This window comes from Leuresthes tenuis, unplaced genomic scaffold (genome assembly GCF_036924035.1).
Source record: "Leuresthes tenuis unplaced genomic scaffold, fLeuTen1.0.hap1 SCAF_21, whole genome shotgun sequence".
Lineage (NCBI taxonomy): Eukaryota > Metazoa > Chordata > Actinopteri > Atheriniformes > Atherinopsidae > Leuresthes > Leuresthes tenuis.
In genome coordinates, this window is record NW_027325375.1 from 25,335,414 (window position 1) to 25,360,420 (window position 25,007).

Sequence of the window (25,007 nt, forward strand, 5' to 3'; positions counted from 1 at the left end):
AAAAAAAACATAAGTGTGAACAGGTTTGACACAAACAGACACCTTAAAGGCAACACATCTGCTCCACTCTCATTCGGACACTTCTAAAAAAACTAAGGTAGCTTTGTAATTTTGATTGATTTGATTAATTGATTCATTAATAATATAGCAGTATTCCTCTATCCCTTTTATTGGAGCGCCTGTGTGTATACTTTAATCTGTGTATACCCAAACCTAATTCATTTGGGTATTTTTTTGCAGCTGTGCAGACAAAATATTGATGAGGCTTTCTGTGATTCGCCCTTATTATGAAACCACACTGAAATTAATTGATATATTTGTGGTATTCTACTAATAAAACCTGAAACTTTACACACGGCATTAACTGACAAGATGCCCTTATGGTGTTCCACTGTAAGCTTGTTCTTCGAGACAGAGTAATGTGCTACAACCCATGATAATGAATGAGCACAGTAAGTGTCTACATATACATGTACATCTACATGTGTGTTTGTGCATGCACCTATGCGTGTGTCTGCACTGGCCAATTGTGCATGCCAATCGTGATGTTTCAAGCCCATCAGTTGTAGCCAGTTTCCATGGCAACATCTCTCCGTGAGAGCACAGATGCAGTAGAGAGGGGACGGGAGTAGAGACTATTTATGTGGTGGAAGGTGATGGAAAAAGGAAGCGTTCCGGGGTGATCGGTGTGAAACAGTGTCAACGGTGGGCTGACAGAAAGAGAAACAAATGCTTGTGATGAGCTACTGTATTCAGGCTCAGGTTGTCATGAACCCGTCCATGTTTCCCATAGAATGGATTTATCAGGAGTTTTTAAAAATGCCTGATGTTGAACGGAAAAGCCGTGCTGCGAAGCATGTGCATTTTTCTGCTTTGAGTGAGAACCTCAGCGTGAGTCAACAGGAATTTCTAATACAATTTAGTTTCCATGGTGACAGCAGGGAGTGATATGGCCTCTTCAAACAGAGGGAAAACGCCAGCTTGAAGCCTTGTTGTTTCTGTTTTCTGTCTGAATCATTATTTAGACGTGGCAAACCTTTCAGACCAACAAATGAGTCCCTAAGCTGCTTTTAACACACACCCAACATTTGTGCTCTGTTTCTTTGGAATCACAAAAGAAAGGCTTGAACATCTTGTATAACTACAGTTACATTTTTATCAATAATGTATTTATGTGTAGATTAATTCTGCTTCAGTAGACAATTTCATGGCATCCAGTGCTCTGTAATTTGAAATGCTGAAAAGCTTTCATCCTCTTTCTGCTGCATCTCAAGTAGAAGCACTTTCTACCTCTGTAGGACATTTTCGTGGTTATTCTGGTGCATTTCAAGAGGTTGTGTGAATGTCTCTGAAACCACTTGCAAATGCAGCTGTTAGCTTAGACAGCTTTCAATTTGGTAGTTCATCCCCCATTCCCCATATAATGCACCACTCAGTATCTTCATGAATTCCCTCAGCATCCCTCAGAGTTAAATTTTTTGTCCTCGGGTACAGCAGTGGTGTTGGGAGAGCGTCACATTTGCCACTTAACATGAAATAAGAAACAATAAACAGAACATTTTGGCATTACTCTTTTATTAGAATACAGAAAATGAATAGCTGCACATCATAATGTAACCTAATAGATATAAAGTAATCCACAAAGTTTACTGTAGCACATATCGATGAGAAATGTATAAAAGACAGATGCAAATCGTAACACTAAAACTATTTTTTCTAAAATGCTTTATTTAGAGCAACTATAATGACATTCATCTGAGCTTTTAGTTCCTCTCCTTTCCTCGTGTTCCTGTGCTTTGAAAGTGATTGTCCAGACTCAACACACTCACATTGCTGGCAGAGTTTTGAGGTCTCTGTAAATACTCTCGTGAACATCATTTGGCACAACGTGTACCGTCTACTATGTCTTCAAAAACTTCAACAGTCTGTGAAAGCTGCTTCAGAGGCTAAAATTCAAATCAAACAACCTACTGGATGCTGTCTCGATGACATGGATTATGCCTGATATAAGAGGCGTGTGTTGCTATGTGTGCATGCGGTAGGTGCTACCTCGATGCTTCCTTAACTGATGGTTGATTTCTGTGGGTTTTGTCATATACTGATAAAGAATGACTTGAGTTTAAACCTGAAATAGTTCTGCTGTGAAGCTACCATAAGACAAGACCCTTCATGAGATGTAAACATATTTTTTTGTTCAGGAATTGAAGTTTTTCTGTTATTGGCTAAATCTTTTGTTTTTATCTCGGTCAATTACCAAAGCTTGTAACTACCAAAATCAACAAAGAATTGATCCTCTGCAACAAAATGACTCATATATTTTACTGTCGTCCCAAACTATTACAGCACATCAGCTAGACCCACTTTTGTATTAGGTGAGATGTACTGCGCCATTAAAACTGGTATCACAAATGTGTAAGAAATTTCCACGGATTACAGTCCTCAAGAAAATCAACATTTAGTCCTGATTTGGTAATAAATGGTACAATGCCCTAATATTAAAACCTTAAACATTGCGTACATGATAGTGAGCTTATGTTAACGTCAAAAATACACAGTAACAGCTTGGTTTTAGTGGTATTTAGTTAATGAGATTATTTGACGAGCCTGTGTAGGTACGATCGAAGGATATAGGGCCTTTACTGGTCGTGAGAGCAGCTGCATGTGAATTGTAAAAATGGTGTCCATTAAGGTAATGATTGTGCTGATGTTTTTCAGTCCTAACCAAGTGATGTGTTTGCCTACAGCTAACCAGGAAGTGACAAAGTTTCACAGTATCATGTTGTGTTTATATGGAACCGAGGTGGCCAGCACAATGAGGGTAAAGATTTTCAGCCCAGTCCAAGTTTTTTTGTTTTCAAAGTCTGACCAAGTGATGTTATTCTGTGAAAGTAAAGTGCTGTTGCGTCTTTAAACCAAACACAGGTCAGAGGTGGAAAAAACTGTTGTCACACGTTGATCTTAAACATGTTTGTTAGATCGAAAGTACTGCGCTTAACACGCCATCTGCTCTGATGCGACTTAAATTTTCCTCTTGCCCCCCTAAGATATTTTACAGGGCACCATTGTGAATCATATTGAAGTCTATGCAAACAAACTATGCCTTATGGATTGAAGGACTCATTGACAAAAATGTATAACTGTGCAACTCATTCATTATGTTGTTATCAGTATTTAATTAGCTTCCAATAAGAATCTAATTTTATGCTAACACCCACATTGTCCTATGAAATTATACAAATCATATAATGATTTGTGTCATTGCTTGTCATGGATATGTAGAAGAAGTAAATACTGTCTACTTAATCTTCGTCAAAGCTCACCTAATTTGTGAAGTTTAGCTGTAAATCTTTTGACGACTCAGAAACTACTTCAGTCGGCTGCGGGGGCAGAGGGTCACCAGTTACAACATGTGGAGCTGGTGTTTTCAGACTACTGGAGTTACTGTTTCCCTATGGAAGTCCCAAATTTCAGCCTTCACACCTACAAATATATCAATCTATTGAACACATGTCAGCAGAGACAGCACCAGCTGAGGAAAGACTTTGCTGGTCACCAGCAACATCATTATCTATCATCTGTTTCCTCTAAATCAACATGATTGTACAAGTATAGAGTTGACTCCTCTACGTTTTTACACTTCTTAAATAACTGAAATGTCATCAAAGAGTCATTTTTGTCTCATCTGCCACTTGTGTCCCACTAACTGGCATTAAAAACACTGAATAACACGCCATCAATATGTCTCATGAATCATATTACATTGCTAGTTTGCTGTTAATTGCTTTTTGTACATGGGAACTCTATTCTACCTCAGATCAGAGAAAAGCTGTTTTGCTAAAATGACTACAGTATAGATGCAGATTATTAAGAGTAAACTTCACTGGAAATAGGTATAAGGTGCTCCCTGCACACTAAAAATACAACTGACCATCCCCCTCATTTCTTTTGAATCAAAACAAAAAAAACCAACGTTGTGCCAAAACCGAATATATATATATATAAGATAAATTGAAATTAAAGGCAGCAACCTGTAATTTCAGTTTTTCACTCCTCAACTTTTAGCTTTTTAATTTGGCACAGTGCTCAGCTATGAAGTTTTGGCATCATTAATAGAGCAGTAAACTCATTATGAAAGCATGAATCTAGCATGAAGCAATAAATGTTTCCTAACAGCTAGAGACATACCTATTTTGAATGCACAATGTAAGCAATGACCCTTAAAGCCGAACTTGTTATTTGTTGCTAGATTTTGCTTTTTAGGATCAGATTTGTGTCATCTTTTGATAGAGGCAGGCAAATGTTGGCCTTTGCTTCATCTCCATTCTGGCTAAAAGTCTCTGTGCAGCTCACTGAGTCCTTGCCAAGCCTTCCACATTTTTAAAAGTGCTTGTGATGAGCAAAATTTGACAATTTCCTTTCATTTAAATACACCTGCAACACAATCAGAGAGATGGTTTGTTATTACAGGTGTCTGAAATACCCAGGATAACACCAAAATAAGCCTGCTTTTAGCGAATTTCTTTCAAAGTCAAAGAATAGAGACGTATTATTTTCTTTTCCAGCCCCAAAGTGTTTGGAGATTCACAGTGAGTTGAGCGACTGGATCAGTAAGAGCAGCAAGGGGAAAATGCAGCCCTTCAGAGTTAGTGTTTATTGTACAATGGGTCGAAGGCATCACAACCAGCGTCCTCTTCTTTTTTTCTTTTTAGTCCTTTGAAACTTTGTCCAGCTGTCCAACAGCAGTATTTAGGATGAAGCGGTTAAAATTGAACAGAGGCAATACCATTACACTCACATTCATTCAGCCTGGTCTTCTTATTTTGTCCAACATTAGTTTGCCAAAAACCAAAGCTAGAGACAGTAAGGGTGCATGGAGATAATGTCTCCTTTAGTTTCTCTTTGTCTTTCTTATAGGTCCTTTCTTTTTTATCTTCAGTTGTTAGAAGCTCACCAGGCCGTAGACCATACTACAGCAAGAAATAGTGCAGCAGAAAACAAAATAGGGAGAAAGTAGTCATAGTGCAATTCACACAACATCACAACAAATCTGAAAGTTATAACAGAACTGTAGGAAAAGGGTTTACTGGAAACTAATGTTTTACTCACCTGTAGAGATAATAGAAGAAAGAGACCAAATAAAAGCCCATCTTACACCAGGATTCCTTCTGACAATAGTTGAGGATGTCAGCATTCATCACGCTAACAGGATCGTACATCACCTCTGATCCATCAGCTGGCCGATGGAAAAACCTGAAAAAGCAGGAGGTTTGGCACACTCACCCATCAGATCAACACATGCTAGTCAGACATCTGTTAGGGGACCGTACCTCCACAGATGGTAGAAGAGCAGCGGGATATTTAGGCCAAGTGTGACCCACTCTCCAGCACACATGAACATCAGGCAGAAGAGGCCATGGATAGAGTACTCTGGTACCACCAACTAATCAGGACAGACACAGGGATTCTGTCATATGTGTGCATTTTATTGACAGAAACCAAAATGCTTGGGTAATTATGCCGCAATAACTCCTTGGAGAACTGATTTTGTTGTGTGATGTGACATTTGATTCCTACAGTCACACTGCAGAGTAAACACCTTTCATACAGAAGGGGTTAATGTTTCTCCTGACCTGCTGCTGTTCTGACTGTATAAATAGCTTCAAACACATGGAGACGGGTTTCTATTCGTTTTTTAGGTGCTCATCGGATCTCCTACACAAAGACTAATGAGTTTACCTTTTTTTTTTTAAGTTTTTAGCTTGCTTTCAGAACTACGAAGCTCTGCAGAAGTATTTTTTATTTATTTTCAAAAAAAATTTCCGTATTTCAGACTAATTTGCTCCCATTTTTGGCTGCATCTCCAGAGTTTTTTTGTGGACGTATGAATCATCAAGCGCCACAGCTGGACAAATTATACCAGAGGGAAGGCCAAAGATTTTACAGAAATATTAGTTTCAGCTACAGTGAAGCTATGTAAATATACCTTTTTGTGCATCTCCCTCTGCAGCATTAGAAGACAGTTAGGTTGGCTTTATAATAGTGGCATTTAAGGTAAAAAAAAAAGGACATTTCTCTAAAACTATCAATCAGTATCAAACATCTGCAGTTCAACAGCTGCATACAGGTAAACCACATCAGCTTAAAATATTTAATTCCCATGACAGGCACTTTTAATTAACCATTTTGTTTTCTTATTGTTTAGCATATGAAACAAACTCATTCGAGTTCACAGTATGAACCCAGAGAAAAAAAACACACTGAAAATAGTGTTTTCTGCACGAAGACTGGCCCAAACAGTACACTTACTGCAGCATTTACGTTACCCTTTCTTCTGAATTATAGTTTTATTATTACTAATTGTGATCTTCGGCCTATTTCTGGTACCAAATGTTGCTGATAATCTTCCTACGCACATATTTTCAAAACAGCACCAGCAGCAAAATGAGACATGGACGTGTTTTTTTCTTAAAAAGAACATAAAACCTTGACTGCATTTCTGTCACTGTGTCTGCAGAGCTGTAATGGGGGGGTTATGGGGAAAGGCTACAGTACATGTGAATCGTTGTGCGTCACGGTTCTCACAATAGTTAGGGAGACAAATGGTCATGGTTGTCTGAAGCCCCTCTGCTTTAGTCATCCACCACCAGAAGCTGAAAAACAACTATTACTCACTCTGCGAAGCAGGTTGCAGATCCTTTCGATGTTGAGAATCCTTTCCCTCTGTGGAGAGGATATAAAGAAATTCCAGTCAATACACTGTGTGGTACTGGCTGCGCCAAACAATTAAAGCTAACTCAAACAATACAAGCTCATTGTCAACAGATTTTCTTTTTTTGAGGATTTCATGTAATTTTACACATTTTAGAAACCATTCCAAATAGATGATTACATTTGATTACATTCACAAGGTTAAAAATTGATGTTTGGTGTCGATGTTTCGTCCTGTAAAGCTAACAGCTGAGTCTCCTGTGAGCCATGACAGAGGGCTCAGTTATGAGCTCTAAAATGAGAGCTATCCATCTTTTACTGCATCGATAAGCCGACACCCTTTCCTCATACAGTGATGTTTTACTTGGTTGTCCATTGATTACCTGGTGAGACAAATTCGACGTTTTGTTCATTCACTTTGACTACACTGTTTCCATCACAGGGTTAAGAGAACAGGGAAATAAAAGCGCCAATAAACTAGTAATACAAAAACCCTTCACTTTTATTTATTTATTTAATGTTATTATTCTTAATACAAATAAGCAGCATGGATGTGTTCATCGCAGCATGCAGAAATGTCCTTTTTATGTGAAAATACTGATTTTGTTACAGTTTTAAGCTAGTTTGAATGCTGCTGGAATGATTTCTGCTGGTGAAATGGGCACTTTGACAACAAAAAAGATGATTGCATTTGGAAGCAGCTGATTGAGCTTTTTTAAAGCCCAACTGGTTCCAGGAATAAGAACAGGAGATGAGAAGGATAAAGAGCAGGAATTAAATGAAGGAAGCTTCAACCATTTCTTCCGTTGATCATCATGGGAATTGGAAGATTACTGGAAGGTAACAAACAGGAGCCCAGATGAGTACACTGCGATAATATTGGAAAGGCAAAATCATTTGTTTCACCGAGACCTGGCTGTAGAAATCACTTTGACATCTCTCTAGTTGGTCTTAGACTGTATGGGCAGACAGAGACTGCAGACAGAGAGGCAACAGTAAAGGAGGACGATCACAGTGCTTGTTGACAACAGAAGGTGTAATCCTGTCCATGTCATTGTTAAGCATCTTTGCATCCCAGATGTTGAACTGTTGGCTGTGAGTTCCTGCCCATGTTGTCTACTGATAGTTCACCTGTGTTACCTGCCAACTCTGTTTGTGACATCATCAGCGAAGTTGGTACCAGGCTACAAAAACAACCTCCCAATCCATTCATGGTGGTCTCAGAATTTCAACCATACCTCTCTGTATGCTGCACTTCAACTTTCTAAATGTTTGTCAACTGCTTTTTAATAGTTAATGAATTTCTTTGTCTATATATTTAAACATTTGTATCACTTTTAGAGATGGATAAATTATTGTTAAACTAATTAAAGTTAAAATGAATTGAATTTACCTTTATTGAATGACATTGAGGCATCCGTATAAGTTACCTGTCGAGGCCCCGGTGATGTCTGATCATTAAGCTGGAGCCATTTGCAGCTTTTATGTAGTTTTGATGCAATCTGTTGTTTTTCTTAGCTAGGTAACCTTTTTTTTTAAATGTATGAATGGGACTAATTTGGAATTTCATTAATCTTATTTCTTTGGATTATGATTGGATTTCAATGAATTGGATTGTAATTGGCTTGAATTGGACTGTACCTTTGAAGTGCTTTGAGATAACATTTGTTGGGAATTGAATGAATTGAATCGAATTAAATTAATTTGTGGACATAAACTTGCAATCCTGGATTCCTGGAAGGGAATTTTGCTCTCAATCATCAGCTGGATTTCAGAGCTTTAGCCTCACTGTAGTTTGACTGGTCTGTGTAAATTTCTTCTTCTTTTCCTAGCTTTGTGCTCCATGTCCTTTTCTCAACAGCACGAGCAGCTCAGTTTTTCACCTGCCAGCTAAGCTACTACCATATACATGGAAGCTGTACATTGTATGGGTTGTTATTATACCTCTAAATTTTTGTGCTGCTCAGATTTTTATTGCCAGTAGCCTCCCCCAGGTGCCCTGATTTGTGTCAGGTCATCCAGTTCTCTGTGAACAGATCTAATAAAGATACACGACTGAGGACATTCATCAGGGGCAGCAGAGACATTCACAATACACAAATCTAAAGAAACAAATTTTTACAGGGTAATTCGTTTCTAATGTAATCTAATCAAGTTAAAAGTGTCAAATACCAGAACGACTGGGATCACTGATTTTATTTTATATCCCTTGAAAAATTCATACAGCCACTACCACTAAGGAAGACCCACTGCCACTTGCTGTGACCTATCTTTCTATAGGGATCATTCAACTTCCAAAGTATTTCAAGCAGAAATAACTCGCTTTTGATCAACCGGCCAATCACAGTGTTTAATAGTGTTTCCCTTTGAGACCACAGTTGGGATTAGAATACAAACTTAATTTGTAAACCCATGAAACACGTGTTTATATCTGCCCATGTTGTCTCTATTATTCTTTCTGTTAGCCGTTTTGGTCCTTTTTCCTCACAACATCAGCTGAGTGAACACGTGTTTCACTCTGCTAACATCAGAGTTTCCATGTTGTCCCACTTCTGTTTGTCCAGTTTATTTATTCAACACTGGCTGCATTGTATCCTGGCAGATCATGTTACGTCTGTACATGTGTGACATGTTGACAGTAGTTTAGACAATATGTTTACAGTACAAGATAATGCAATCCAATACAGTAGCCTTGACACCACCAAGAAACTTGCATAGTTAAAAAATTATCGATTGATTTATGTTTTACAGGTGGTGCAGTTATTGTGTCCACTTCCAGTGGCTGGCATGCCTCCACACTCCCACAGTCTGTTTTCACAGTTTCCTCTCCCACTCCTCAACACTCCCTCAGTTCAAATGAAGGTTCACATGACTGCTAGAACATTCACTATCTTGTGAAAAATATATTCATAGCCGCTGTTAACTTGCTAAATGAATGATGGCACTCTCCTATGACTCATGATGAAGACCAATGAGAAGGTGTTCATACTGTATACAGATTGACCAAAATATCTGCATACTTTGGATCAATTATTCTCTTAAACATTTAACTTCAGAGCAGAGGTTGAATTTCCAAGTGTGACTCATGTGAATAGATTTGTTCTTGTTACAGTGAGTGAGCTGAAAGCTTCCCAGTTTCTCATTGTGTAAACAGCAGATTTATTTAAATGAATCCCTTCAACTGATTAAACACACGATCCAACTTCTTTGTAGAGATTTGATGGTTTAATCTCCATAGAAATGAACGCTCATGGGAATGCTGTCACCTGGAAGCTTGGAAAAGTAGCAGTTTTTTTCAATGTCGTTCAAACGTTTGATTTTGAAAAATTAACTAGTGCTAAATGAGGCTTTTCATCTCATCCCCGACACTTTCATTGCCATGAAACAATGGCTGCCTGTTAGATGATTTGAAATCTGTTTTGGATATTTGTAATAACTGAGAAATTAGAGTAATATACAGCACTTATGAAGAAAAACCTTTGCTCTCTCGCTTTGCTCTCAGTCTTTACTGTTTGTAGATCACCATCCTATTTGAAAGCAAAAAGAAGGGATTCCTCTGTGTGTACAAGAAGGTTTGATCATTCATGAAAGAAGAGTAACAGCAGGCTTCTTACCGCTCTGGTGGGATTGCTCTGATCAATGGGGTTTTTGAAGTCTGTGCGGAGTTCATCAAATGCAATGATCTGAAAGATAACACACGTGTGAGAAACTTGCCACAAGGGTACCACTGATATACACCCTGCCTTTTTAATTCAATCTTCACACCATAAACTTAAGAACAGTGTTGTCTTAGACTGCAGGCCAATACTATTGGTACATCCTGCTCGGCTGCAGGCACATTATTCACGCTACTTCCATAGACATGGTGATTTGATGATGAATGCATTCAGGCAGTTAGTTAGAGCATTGCATGACTATGTGCTCCATGATGCATTTTAACCAATTTATTAGCAAAAAAAAACAACAGTGATACATGATACAGTTTAAAAGACAACTGGTCATCACCACCATGCCCAGTGATAATTTAGAACTCACGGTTAAATCTTCACAGACACAGACTTAATTATTAATCAAATGCATTAAAGTAGTCAATGCACATTATATGTTGTGTTCAAGAAGCTTAGAATTGAGGAACTAGCATAAATTAAAATCGATGTTTGCGGAGTGTGTCTTAAAAAGACTGTAGTACACTGAAGGAGCAGATCAAATCTTTCCTTTTGTTTAATTTACTGATTTCAAAAATTTCAACCACAGAGAAGAAAGCGTCTTTGTGCACAGTATGGCATGCTAAAAAGCACTCTGACAGCTCAATGTTTTGAGAGTGATAATTTCTATTACTGACTCCCTGATTAATAGCTCTGAAAAAATACTAATGATTTTCAGTGTAAAGGCAGCCTGCTGTGCTTCTCGTCACTTCAGTGTCACATTTCTTACTAGAGGCAATAACAAAGAGGCATTATCTGCAGATAAGCGAGCATCAACAGTGACTGATTACATGAGGAGAAAACCCTATGCGTGTATAGGAGAAACAGTCCTGGTAATTTCCCCATACGTGTCCATACGTCTCCCCCTCAGCTACTTTCACACCGTTGTAAACAGATGCAGTTTCCATGGCAACATGTTGAGTCCCTCAGTGGGCACCATGGTTACTCTCGCAGAGAAAGAAAAACGTTCTGATTGGTAGAGAGCCACATACAGTTGGGGTGCTGCACCCATGGGTGGATTCAGACTGGGGGAAGGGGTGAACGAATTCCTGGTTTGATAAGCGTTTCAATCTCATGGTCGAGTGCTGAGCCAGACACGCGCTCCTCGCTGTCTCCTTCACACACAGACACACTGAGTGACTCATATGTAGTCTCACCCACTTAGTCAATCAGTACGTTAGTCATTTCAAGTCTTATATTCATAATGAAGCGTTTCGTATTTCACATCATTCCTGCCTTCATGCATTGAATGTTGAAGGTGAGACATCAAAGCTTTGGTCTTTGTACTTGCGTAACAAGCTAACAGAGTGCACAGGTCTCCAGTGATGCCTGTGCAAATTCCACTCAAAAAGGGACAACAGATTTGCAACAGTCTGGCGGCGAGATTTATGATCGCTGTGTTTTGCCGCCTCTCTGTACTTGTTGCGTGCAGTTTGCAGAAGGCTGTTTGAGGAACTGTTTATTGTCAGGTCTCTGGGATGACTGAATGTATTTATGGTGGAGCAAGCTAGAATCTGTTTTTTCACTGAGAGTAAAGGGGTCAGATGAGCTCCAGTTAATTATACCAGTGATAAACCACCAAGTAACCAGGTCAAAGTGTGGAAATGAATGGGGAAAAAAAGCAAATTGAGACTTATGCATGATCTCCAAAAAATCTTTATCCAACCTGTAATTTTTTCACTGCCAGGTATTTAAAATCAAAGTGACCAAGCTACCATCTGTACGCTTTTAGGAGGTAATTTGAGTGCCCAGCTACAGTACACAATTGTTCATGTCGTTAACCCTGGAGAGCCTGCGCAAGGCATGAGCTTGCTGTGCTGCTGTCAGTGTTGTACAACTGCGTGTAGGTGGATGTGTTTGTCTGCTTGTGTGGGATGATGGAGGCTGTACATGTGCCCAGTTCAGTTTCACTGTGTGCAGTGGTTTCAGTGTGTACAGTTGTACTTACCTGCCATATGACAATGAAGATAAGACCAGCGCACAGTACCAACGTGAGCATGTAGCAGAAGGCCGCAAAGGTGAATGCCATGGCCGCTTCAGCCAGCCTGACGATTGGATGGGTTGAGAGAGAAAAAGGGAACTTCTTCCCTGCTCTCTGCTTCTCTGTGTACTTATCTTCTCTCCTGCTTCTTTTACTGAAGTGGAGGCAGTTGTTTGTTTCCCCCCTCAGTCGCAAGCTGAGTCTATATCGTCCAGGTAGGTAAAGCAATCAGTTTTAGTAACAATCAATAATCAGCTCAAGCTGTGGTTTTGCAGCTTCCACTCTGTCTTTGTTTCCTTTTGTGTAACTGACAGCAGGACAGCTGCCTTCTCAGTGGGGTTTAGGAAGCACTTATAGGTCTGTTCACAGCGACATTTGTCTGCTGTTGGCCTGGTGCTCCTCTTTTCAGTCTCTGACAGGTAAAATGACTGCCTCCTCTTTCCCCCCGTAGTTTCTCTTCAGACGAAATCTACACATTCTTTTTTTTTTTTCAGGGAAAAGGGTCCAGAAGCACACGATTCTTGTCGATATTAAGCGCAGTCGAAAGAGTGCGAATTATTGTCTAAGACGTTTATGGCTTGTTACAGTTCAGTAAGTTTTATGGCTTACAATTCATCTGTTGTTCTGAATCAAAAACAGAACTGGTGACGTAAACTTCTGAGTCATATTTAACACAATTTACAGGCTGGCTGTGAGATATTATTTACAAACAGTTGATAGATTATTAACCTCCTATCTAAACTTTAAGGTACTACTTTGCTAACTAAACAGTGCTATTCTTACAAAGCCATTTACTGGTTGTCCAGCTTCAAATGAAAAGATTATTCAACAATGCAGAGAACAGCATTTGTAATAGTTTTTGTTAGCATGGATCAATATTTTAACTGACCTTAATATCGAGTAGAGAATACCTGTGTCTGGTAGGAGACGTGTCTGCCTCTGAACAGTTCACTCTGTCCTCGTCTCTGTCAATTTGGGTCGGCACCATGTTAGGATTGTCTGCTCTGTTTCTGTGCCTCAGACGCATCCCTCAGATTTCTCCAAAAAACCTTAAGATTTGTCCTCTCCAAAAACGCAGGATGAATTATTCAATTCTGGTGGGAGGGAAGGGGGGAAAAGTTTAAGCAGAACCCTGCGGAACGTTTACATGTTGACACGCAGTTATGCTGGGTTTGAAAATACTCCTGTTGATAAGTAAGACATCTCCATAGCCCTCAGGAGTCATAAGTTAATGATTCCAGATCTCTACCAATTCACCCCTACTTGTTTGTTCCCCCTTCCTTTGATCCCCTCCAGAGATTTCGAATGTGTTTCCTGAGTCTACTGTCTCTGCCTGTCTCTTCCTCTATTTCTTAGACTGCGAGAGAAATGTTTCTACCGCGGTTGATGTTACAATGGTCAACCAATAGCATTGCGCCGTCTCCCCCCTCGAGTTTCTCTCTCCTCCTCTCTGTCTGTCAGCCTCCTCTCTCGCATTTAAACATTTCCATAATCCCTTGTTCCCAAGAGACTGATGAGGGGGCAGGGCAGGCTGCAAATGTCTGCATCTGTCCCCCTCCTCATCAGCGCCTCTTACCAAAGCCTTCAATCATCCTTCGTTCCCTGAAATGTAAGAGGGTGTTGCTTTCAGTCACCTGTCATTTCTTGCCTCCACACTACAAGCATTCACTCAATTGCTCTTTTTTTCCAGCCTTGCAATGAACAAATTTTAGAAACCTCTGATGTCATCTATTGCAAATTCCTGCCACATATTTCACTGAAGGCATTTAATTATACTGTTCACTCTTGATCCGACCAAAGATAATTTCTTTGACAAATGCCAAAAAGTGACAGAAAATACCAAATACATAAAAGGTATAAGTGAATTTAATTTTAGTGCTGGGTTAAAACCATGCAATGTTGTCCTCTGATATACATGGACTGTGTCATTCAGCACTCATGGTCTTCAAACATCCTCTCATTGATAGATTCTAAAATGGTTATTTAAAACTATTAGTAACAAGAAACAAGGAATTTTCACTGTAAATATTCAGTTGGTCAAGCACATAATATTAAGGCTACCTTTGAGTAGAAGAAGCCAAATATTAGCTATTTATGATCAGTTACAACCACTCTCCATTTTTAGCAAACCAGTGTCACTGTTTTTGACATTAAAGGAGGTGAATAAAAGTAAAACGTGAAATAACTTGTTTTCTACGAGTGAACTATGAGGTATTGCAATAAACTGGTGTCGACAATAATCATGATATTGAAAGAATGAGATATCAATATTGCGTCAATAATACAAATATGATATGATTTGATCTCAGCTGATAAAATCAAAAGTTTATTGAATGGAAATTGATTTATGTTGCATTTCCAAAGCACCTTACTTTTGATTTTGAGTGCCAGTCAATGTTTTTACCTAACATGCTAACTGCTTCTTCATGTTTAGATAACTAACAATTTACGTTTTAGCTTTTTATCCATTGATTTGAGAAAATGTTTAATCCCGCAGCAAATATTTCTAACTAAGTGGAGTTACTATTTTTTATTTTTCTATATTTGAACAGTTTATCTATTACTATTAAAGTAACACTAGATCTGGCAATTCTTTTTGCTCTTCAGCTCCCCCACAGTATCGGGATGTGATACCACTGTCGCGCACACACACATGAATTTGTTGTCACGTTGAAGAGGCCACAAAGACGGCATAAAAACCCTAAAAGAATGCCATGAATCAAAACTATGTGGTTCCAGAGCAGTTTCAGGCCCGGGTATGTGTGTAACAAAGGTCTGTGTCCCTCAAGTCAGAAGCACATAGTTTAAAGGTTAATAAACTCGAGTGTTAATTTACCTACTTCCAACATTTCAGCTCCAGTCTCTTAAGAAAACATGTGATAGTTTTCTTTCAAAACGTTTTAGGGTCACAGTAAAGACATTTTCATGCAATGCAAAATATATTTTTTTAAATAGCAGAGAAAAACTACGAGTTAAAAATATAGTATATAGTATATATAGTAACTATATATACGTTTGATATTCCAGAGAATTAATGTTTTTGCCTTTTTTAATGAAACAGTTAAACTTTGTATAAGATTATTGTGGCCAGAGGCCACATTATAGGCTTTGATAATGTGGCTTTCATTATAACAATATCAACAGAACATTTTAAAATATAATACTAATTCAGCTTTGTTTTTTGAGTTTGACTAAAGATAAAAGGTGAAAAACTTCGGCAATTTGTACAAAAATAGAATCACAATATCATCATCTGTATATTACTAACATGACATTGATATTTCACTCTTTTAACATCATCGTTATTGTTAATACATTAGTACATTGGATAGTATATTACAACACCCCAAGATCACTTACAGAAAATAAGGTAATCAAGCTAATATTTCTCATTTCAGTACACTAGTATCCTACAATTAACCCTTTCTGTGCATTTCTTTAAAAAAAATTGCATTTTTAAACAGGAGCTTGAAAATAAGCTTCCATGAAATGGTTAGCAGAGTTTTAGCTACTTCTGTATACTTTCTGTGCAAACAGAAGCTCATTAGCTATCAATCTACATTAGATATTGAAATACAAGACTTAAGATCGTGCCATTGCATACATAATTATTATACCGTATTCTGAGTCATCTCAAACTCTGAAATACCATTTAGAAAACCTTCAAATCGATTGTTGGGCCACATGCTGGAATTTTAGGTGACAGTATAAAAATAATAAGACTGTGTGGATTTATTTAAATGTTGTCTTTGAGTTATTATTTCAGCTATTCGAATGACTGTAATCATGCTTGAATGAACCCGATCAATGTCCACTTTCCTTTTAGGTCAATTCTGCTCTTAAGGGACATATTTTAGATGTTCTGTAATCTAGGCTTTAGGATTATATGACTCATCATGTCAAGCTTGATGTATCTCCAAATCCTTTTAAACAGCTCCCATAAGGGTAGAACTGTATTTCTATACATAGATTATCAGTAAATACTGTCATGTCAAAGTGAAAGCTTTGAGAATTGACTAAAAATGAATGACACTGAGACATTGTGGATAAGTGGACAGTTTGCAAGTAGAGTCCAGATCTCTGCTGAGTATAAATTGAAATACAGTTGAGTTATTTTGTTAGTATCAGATATGCTGCACATTGCAGGACATATGGCAGATGGATGATGGCTTGTCATAAAATTTGTGGTGTGAAGAAAGCAATCTGGCTTGCTGAGCTGACCAATGAATGGTTAGTTTTGGCCGATCTAGATAAGTGCGTTAGCCATCTGACATTTATGCAGAGGTTGCTGGTCTATTTTGGTCCACTGTGTTGTCAGCGGTTAGGGATTCCCTGCAGTCTGGTCAAACTGTGTCGAGATGTTATCTAGAATGTAAATTACTTTTGAAGTTGTACTTCAGCTAACGCCATTCAGATTTCTAAACTAGGAAACTGAAATGTCACAGGCAACTGATGTGATGCAATTATTCATTTTGTTTATTACAACTTGCTGAGTCCAGCGAGTATTTTGATTTTGAACAAATGAGAGCGGGTGTCTCTTTTGATATTAGCAGCAGTTAAATGTCACTGGTGTTGAAAGCTGCCAGGCTGCCCTGGACTAAGGCTCTGGCTCCATCTTGAGCCAGTAGCATAACCACCACAAAAGAAACTACAGGAAAGGGTCCTTCTGTCCTTAGTCTTCTGTCCTTATGAGCATTTAGAGTCCTGATTTCCTTCTCATTACAACTATTTCACCTGATCCTCAGTCTGGTGGTATTTCTTTACTTACATACAGCATGTAACTACAATAAAGTATCTTCATTTCTGTCTGCAGTGGTTTCTGTGGCTTTCCTATGACAGTTTGAAAAATCATGTTAAAGCTGACCCTAGCTTTACTTCGATGCTGGTTTGCTTGAGCCACCAAGAAAAAAAATTAGAAGTCTTATGATGTTTAAAGATGAACAAGGGTGATACTTTTCCATTCTATCCCTTTTATCCTACCTCTACAATGTATTTAGTTTTATTTTACGAATGTTTAACACCTTTTGAAATGAGAAACATTGACATAATTTTTCTCTGAAATACATATACATATATAGCTCACAACAGACTTGTTGCTGTCTCATTACTGGTTTTAGGCTTCCCACTAGTGGCAGTAATAAGTGACTGCAGCTTCCTGTGTCTTTTTATATAGCTGTGTGTCACGCTACAAAGGAGTGACATTGATAGCTGGTATAAAAACCAATCTTTTTAACTCAGTCATGGCCTTTAACCGTTCTTGTTTTGATTTTACCTAAAGCGAGTGGAAGAGTGCAAATACATGAAGTGGAATGACAAATTTACAATTTGTAAAGTATGTGGAAATAATGTCAATGTCAGAATGCTGTCAAAAACAATGCCTGCCAATCTGTGCTCAAGGTATAGTAAACAAAAAACAATCAGTATCGGATCTGAGCATCTTTTTCCTGTAAGATGCCGCCAGTTCTTTGCTTGTGCAGAATATTTTACAAGATTCTTGACAAGTTAGTTGTTCCAATGTAATTTTTGTAGATTTTCAAATTAAGCTGTCACTTCTTCATCAGTCTGACTTAGTTTCAAAATTTTAGCTCAACTTAAACATAATGTAGCTGATTAGCACTCATTTAGCGTAATTAACTATATGGAACACGTTTGTAAAGTGGCCTACCAAAGCACCGTCATCATTATATTAATCTGATTCAGATCGGTATTTGTAGTTCATAAGTGCACATGCTAACCTGTGCATTAGTTCACGTGAAAACCAACGGATTTATACATTGTCCACAAGATGGCAACATATGAGGGGCAGAAGCAGCAACAGATGGTCATTTTAGCAGTTTTGACTTACAAATTAATCACTCCTGTTGATTTCCAAATGCCTCTGTATTCATTTGCATCGCATGAACACTTTGAGATATCCGCCTGACGGCATGTGATGGAGAGGAAGTGTCCAATGATATTACGGAGAAAACTAGTGTTACATGAAGATCTGCTCCCAGATTTAAATATGTGCAGCAGGGCCCTGGTGATCGGAAACTGGAGAGAATACCCATTAACCCTTAATTACCTCAGTGGTTTTTTTGTTTGTTTTGTTTTTTGGTGCATTTAACATCTAAAAGCAGGGTTTAGAGGAATATTGTAAAAATGATAAGCTATGAAGAACACCAGAGGGCCGCTGCAGGTGTAAAATAAATCATCTAACATAGGGACAAAATGGGATTAATCTCTTGACTCCTGATGGTTTGCCCTTTGATACCAAGAATAATGTGTCTTTAAACAGGTTAATGATTTTATTTATGAAAAATATCAAAGTAGCACAGTGTGACATAGAGAAATCAATATCTATTACACATGTTTCATGAGTTATGCGTTTATAAAATACTAAACAGCCTTCTGTTTTTGTCAAACTGTTGAACCTCCTGAAGCCACTTGTCCAATAAGATGCAATAAATCGTCACAAGCCTCCCAAAAGCTATTACTGGCCAGGTGATATAGTTGATCATTCACATGCTGTGCTGCTTTGCTGTGTCAAAAAAGGAACTGCCTCTGAAATTTGTAGAGACCACAGAACTTGTTACTGTCTATGATAGTCGGGATAGATAACTGTCTTTATAACTAAATATTAGTGGTTTGCAGGACCTATTATATTATTATATTAATTAAAAACTTTTAAGAAAATGTATGCATCTGCCAAAAAATAGCTTGGGATGACAACATTCAGAAACGTCTTTAACATCCATGGATACCAAGGAACAGCAACAGTTGCCATAGCAACGAAAACAAACCCTGTAAGGCTGCTTCTCAGTCTCTAATCAGAAACAAAATGTTTTGTTCCTCTTTGAATACAGCTCTAATCATTCTGAAGAATGTCCTCGTATTTTCATGAAAGTTAGCTGATTTATGAAAGACATCCTCAGGATTAATTATATGTGATGTGGATTATTTGTCTCTTATCTTATAAATGCTATAGATAGACAGAATTGCACAGTTCTGTGCACGATAATGCAATGAAAAACTTGCCACTGCTATAAAACCACCACTATAAAACCACCGCTATAAAATTCATGGACTGCGCAGGGCAAAGAAAAGCAAAACCTCCAGGTACTCAGCTCATTTTCTTTTCATTTCTATTCCACAGTGCCGTTGGTTTAAAATATCAGGCAAAATGTATATCTCAATTCACATTTTTAGAGTTATCGGAGGACATTTTCTGTCCTTTGACTGATTTAAGTGCTTTTCTTTTCCTCATAACTATGTGCATTAAAGGCTGATGTGCTGGTTCAGGGACCAGCTGTTGTTGCCTTTGCCTCTAAATATCTTTAATTCATGTTTAAACTTCTCATCCATCCTCTTTCAGCTGCTCTCTAAGTAAAGATCATAGGTCAGAGTCAATATACTGTAGCATTACCATCTCTTGCAGGAATTTCATACTCAAGAATACTTAAAGCTGAAAAACCCCTCCTCAACTCAGTGTTTAAACCATGTGCATCAGCCAGATTCATGTGAAGACATGCAAAATGTCTGACCTTTGGATCCTAAAACAATAGCAGCTGTTTTTTTTTTTCATCACAGATGCCTGAAAATAAGAAACTAGAGTACAGGCAAGTGCTGTAGGAGACAATTTTAGCACACTATTTTGGGTGGATTTTTTCCATTTCATCTTGTCACTTACAAAGTTTATACTGTCTGCAACAACAAATGCATTGATCAAAATGCATCAGATTTATGGAGTCAATGGGGGGGCACAGACAGAGCTGATAAAAGACACATTTTTGCTTTGCAAAACATGAATCACATTAGGTCTGATTTTAAATCGTGTTCCAATTTTATTTTGACCATCTTTTAGTCATAAGGCTTGAAAAAATCTGATATGCTGTACTGCAGCATAAGGGAAAGGTATGACATAACTTCATTACTGAAAGTCCATCTTGTATTTTTCCAATGTTCTTAAAGCTGCAAGAGAATTCAGTTTCTTATTTTCATCGTGAAACTGTCTGTCCCTTTCTTTACAACACTGAGTCGGCCTTCCTTTTGACATGGCGCGCGCAAGTTGTGCAACAACTGGAGGATATGACTGAGGGAAGTAGGAACCATTCTCACTCCCCTCAAGGTCTGTAGCTGTCAGTGTCACCACATTATTATGAGTCTCAAAATAATGAAAAACATCCAAATGAATTAGTATTCATAAGAAAAATAGATAAATCAAAGAAACTTAAAGAGGACTGCTTCCTCTTATTAACTATGGTTGACTGTCACTTTGCTGTGTGTGTGTGTGTGTGTGTGTGTGTGTGTGTGCGTTACAAACTACATGTTCAAATGAAATGAGTTGTTACAACCTCAAAATGAACTAATCTCTTTCCATGATTTTTTTTGCCCATGACCTGAGAAAAAAAAAGGAATAAAAAACTTTGCTAAAAAAACAAAACAATGAACCATTATGTTACAATACATATCACACATTGAAGATATCTGCTTGGAATCTACTGAGTACCACTTAATTTCAGAAAGATAGTCAGAGTCAGACAGCCTGTATGTTCCATGTAGAAGACTGGAGGAACCATTCCTTACATCTTGCAGAGTGGTTGTGTGCAGAAACCAATTAAATGAGAAGCTAGCTCAAGAAAGGAGGAGAGGCTGTTTGGTGTGTTTTGCCGTTATAGTGAAGATGACAAACCTGACATGCTCTGTTTATGGCTGTTATAGCATAAAACCTGATTATGTAAGCCCTCATGTCTCCTCATGTCAAATAAAAAAATTGCATATTCATATCAAGGACAACTGCTTTGTAAATTTGACTCAAAAACAGCTGTTTTTTTTTTCATTAAATGAATTACTACCAGGCATGTTAGTTAACCAGTAGTCTTATTTCTTAATGTGCTTGCTCTCTGTCTTGCTCCTGTTTGTGATTGCTGTACTCACGCTGTTAATCTCTAGGTGCACAAGGCTGTGGCCGTGTACTGCTGACCTACCAGAGAGCGGTCTCTGCCCCAGGGCTCACAGTGTAAGAACCCCATGAGAAAGCATCTTATGCCCTGAGTTTCATTGCTTGAGAGACCAGATGCTGCCCAAGGGCTAATTGCTCAAGAATCCCACAAGAAAGTGGCCTCTACCCCTGAGTTTTATCACTTTAGAGACTCCTGAGAGATGGTCTCTGCCTGGGTCTCCCTGAGTTTCTGCTTCAGATGGAGAATCAGCAGCCCTGCTGGCATCTTGTTGAAAATTAATCGAGTACAAGAACCTCTTATGTGAAAAGCCCACGAGTGTAAGTTAGCAGTGGTGATCATTATTTCATTTCTGTTTGGTCTTTACAATTCGAACATATCATACTGAGTGTTTCTGGGTTGGAGGAGACTGCTTGGGGGCTGAGATGTGGGTGGGGCCAGATTAGCATATTCATGGTTTCCATTTATTTACATGAGACAAGAAAAAAAACTAATCACTGTGTTAGTCTGACAAATATTGTACAAAATCGCACTTGGATAATGAGGTTGGGACTAAAATTACGAGTACATGTGCATGTGTGGGGCCGAGGTCCTTTGCACTTGCTCCAAAATTCATTGTTTTTGGAAAAACAGTAAAGCACAAGAGTACATCAATACAGCCAAATTCTAAATAAAGCTGCTCTCAATCAAACATTTTTGCAGTCACTTAAGATATTAAGACTGTCGCTTTGCTCTTTTAAAATCCTGATTTTTATAACCGCGGCATATCTGATAAAATCACCATTCAACTAACTTAAAGATAAGATCTGTGCAGTGAATTCAGCTATGCTTACATGTATGATGAGCTCATAAAGGTAAATGTTCTCAATGCTTTTTCACGTTTAGTCAGGCTCCTGACACAACTTACTGGAAGATTTAATTAGATGAACTCATTGTTAACTAAATTTACTTCACCTGTAATTCACCTGCTGACAAGTGGGCGTGACAAAGGTATAACACTTACAATACCGGAGAGCTGAACAGTGATGGACAGCAGTGGTGTTGTTCAAGCTGACTGATGGCAGTTTGAAAAAGCAGAAGAATGCGATAGTTTCCTTTGGGGCCTCTTTGAAATGAGGCAGTGAAAAAAAAAGAGATTTGCTTGTTGCAGTTTACTCTGAGCAACACCTTCTCCTCTCCAAAGCTAAAAGCACATACATCACCATCTGCTCCCACCTACAATGAGAATAAACTAGCTCCACTGGTATTTAATATTTCACAAGAAACATTCTGCCGAGATGGAAAGACAGATAATCCACAAGTAGGTTTTCAGTATAAGATCACATATGTTTGTTTACAGTCTGACCTGGATTTCATCAAATGTTTCTGAATGCACCTCGACTGGTACGACCTGGCAGTTGCCTCCATTTCCTCTCTGTTTTCACTTGTGTGTGGCGGTCTGTTGGGTTGAACTCACCTGCAGCTCATTACCTCTCAGCTGCTTAAAAATACTCTGGTCTACGTCAGTTTGCCTTTGTCTAAACTTTATTCTTGTGTCCAGTGAAGACTTTTTTCCAATGTTTGATCAATTTGTCCTCTGTTCTATCAGGATTGTGACCGCTGAACTGTTTCGCTCACCCTAACAATTTACTGCTAGCTTTTCTGCCTTCTAATCCTGCACTTTGAAACTAAGCAAATTACCACTTCAGAAATAATTCCTTGTGGAAAAACAATCACCACCCCAGTTACCACGCCAGGAGAACCTGTTCATGTCTACATGTGGGCCAGTTGACTTTACTTTACTTCTTCTAAAATTACAAGAATAATTACTTGAACACTAACCTGTTAGTTCTGCAGAGCCCCCATCGCCTGTGGAGATTCACCCTCTGAGCCGGGACATAAACCACAAACACAATTCATAACTTTAAAATTATTGATCACATTAGGGGAGTCACATTACAAATATTAACTATGATCATGATAAATGAATGATGAATGATTCCATATGTGTTAACACACACATGATATCATGGTTTGATGTCGGCTGATACAATCAAAATATGATTGCATGCAGACTGTTTTTTGTATAATCATTAAAGTTCCTAACATCCTATTTTGAGTGTAATTCAGTAGCCAAAAAGAGGGTAAACTGCCTTATCATCACATACTGGAGCTCCTGCTCCCTTGAAATTATTAATAATGTTCAAAGAGTTTATATTTCTTTACTAGAATAAGCATGTTAAAGTTTAATGCAGATAGTTTCCTGCTTTTTAGATAGTATGATTTGTTCATGAGAACCATCTCCACAGATCTACCTTTACGGTGTCAGTATGTAGTTTTAAACCGACTCATCTGTACAGGAATGCAGGTGTCTGCTGTGCTGCTCCTCCTCTGATGCTCTCTGTCCTGGAGATCTCAGTCTAATCTTTTTTATTTCCCTCTAATGTTTGCTATAATCATCCCTTCAAGCATGCATTCTACAATCATAACAGGCAATCATGTACCAATAAAACTAAATGAAGTTGTCTAAATTAAGGCAATAACTTTTGGATTCTGCTAGCAGTTCACCTCCAGAGATATACTGCAGTGCATTCAGAGTAAAAAACAAGTGGATTGTGCTGGAATGGGAACATTCGGGATAAATCCATGGCAAAATCTAGTACTAAATGTAACCTCAAAGGTTTGTTCACACCAAAGATCTAAAAATATGCATGTTGACCTGTAAGTATGCTCACATTCTGACACCAGAAGTAAGCAGAAAGCAATGCTGAGCCTAAAGAAGGAAGTTGATCTAACACAGATAATGACAGACTCTGTCTGACTTATAGTAACACTGCAGGCACTTCCTGTTTAATTTAGAACTGTTTTGTTCTTGTGGATCTTTGTTAGTTTTACTTCAGCTCTTTGTTTACAGATATATATATATTTTTTACACTTAGCTCAGTCAGTTCTTTATTCATCTCTCAATATATACATCATCTCAGTGCTCTGAGACAACTCAGGGTGTCTCACTCCTGTAGTTTAGGTTTTAGTTGAGGCTGCCCGTGTCTGATCTGCAGTCACCGGCCTATTAAACCACCTCAGTGTTTATTGTCACCCTCGCTCTTTTACGGTCAAAAATCTTTGGCTGATCCCGCAGTTTTAGGTTTTAGTTGTAAGTATGTTAACACAGGGTCAACATAATAATGACAATGAATCACTTCATGTCATGGGCTGAGCTTGCCTTTATCCTTTAAATCGCTGACATTTACCCTGTCCAAACTTTGCTTGTTATCTTACCACAGAGGTGCTGAAGATCAGAACTGTAAAGCTGTCAGTTTTCCATCAGGAATATGTTTGCAGAGATGCACCTTCTGCCCTTTTAAGACCCTCTCTTAAGCTTCCTTTAGCATTTGTTTACAGGTTTCATATATATATATATACATATATATATATACATATAAATATGTGTCTATTTGGGGGTTAGATTCAGACTTTCTATTTTCCCTGTGATATAACCCAGGATATAACAGGGTGCAAACGCACAGAATGCAATAATCACCACCCACAGCAGACCTACAGACACCAACATCTGGGGGTTCACCCCTTTTTCTTTCAGAGCAGGCTATCTGGGCAACATCAATAACGAGTCAAATTCTGAGGATTTCGGGGTGTGATGTTCATTCATCCCGGACTCCCGATGCGCAGTCAGGAGGA

At 38.3% G+C, this 25,007-nt stretch overlaps 1 protein-coding gene across 1 annotated transcript; it reads right to left on the bottom strand.

Annotated features, from left to right (window-relative positions):
• Positions 1-3,076: 3,076 nt before the first annotated feature.
• On the bottom strand, positions 3,077-13,834 carry cnih2 (cornichon family AMPA receptor auxiliary protein 2). The gene is made up of 7 exons (XM_072375540.1): positions 13,305-13,834; positions 12,361-12,595; positions 10,323-10,391; positions 6,673-6,720; positions 5,328-5,440; positions 5,107-5,250; positions 3,077-4,967 (listed from the first exon to the last, which is right to left on the bottom strand). Exons 1-7 carry the CDS (start codon positions 13,418-13,420, stop codon positions 4,940-4,942), a joined length of 753 nt encoding a protein of 250 aa, XP_072231641.1. The 5' UTR covers positions 13,421-13,834; the 3' UTR covers positions 3,077-4,939.
• Between the last annotated feature and the right edge of the window lie 11,173 nt (positions 13,835-25,007).

What these genes read in the sequence shown, in the direction of transcription:
- cnih2 (XM_072375540.1), bottom strand. Translation starts at nt 13,420, where the DNA reads ATGCGTCTGAGGCACAGAAACAGAGCAGACAATCCTAACATGGTGCCG. An exon ending in CTCTTCTACCATCTGTGGAG is followed by an intron (nt 5,251 to 5,327) that starts GTACGGTCCCCT and finishes CTGCTTTTTCAG; the next exon opens with GTTTTTCCATCGGCCAGCTG. An exon ending in TTCTTCTATTATCTCTACAG is followed by an intron (nt 4,968 to 5,106) that starts GTGAGTAAAACA and finishes TTCTTGCTGTAG; the next exon opens with TATGGTCTACGGCCTGGTGA.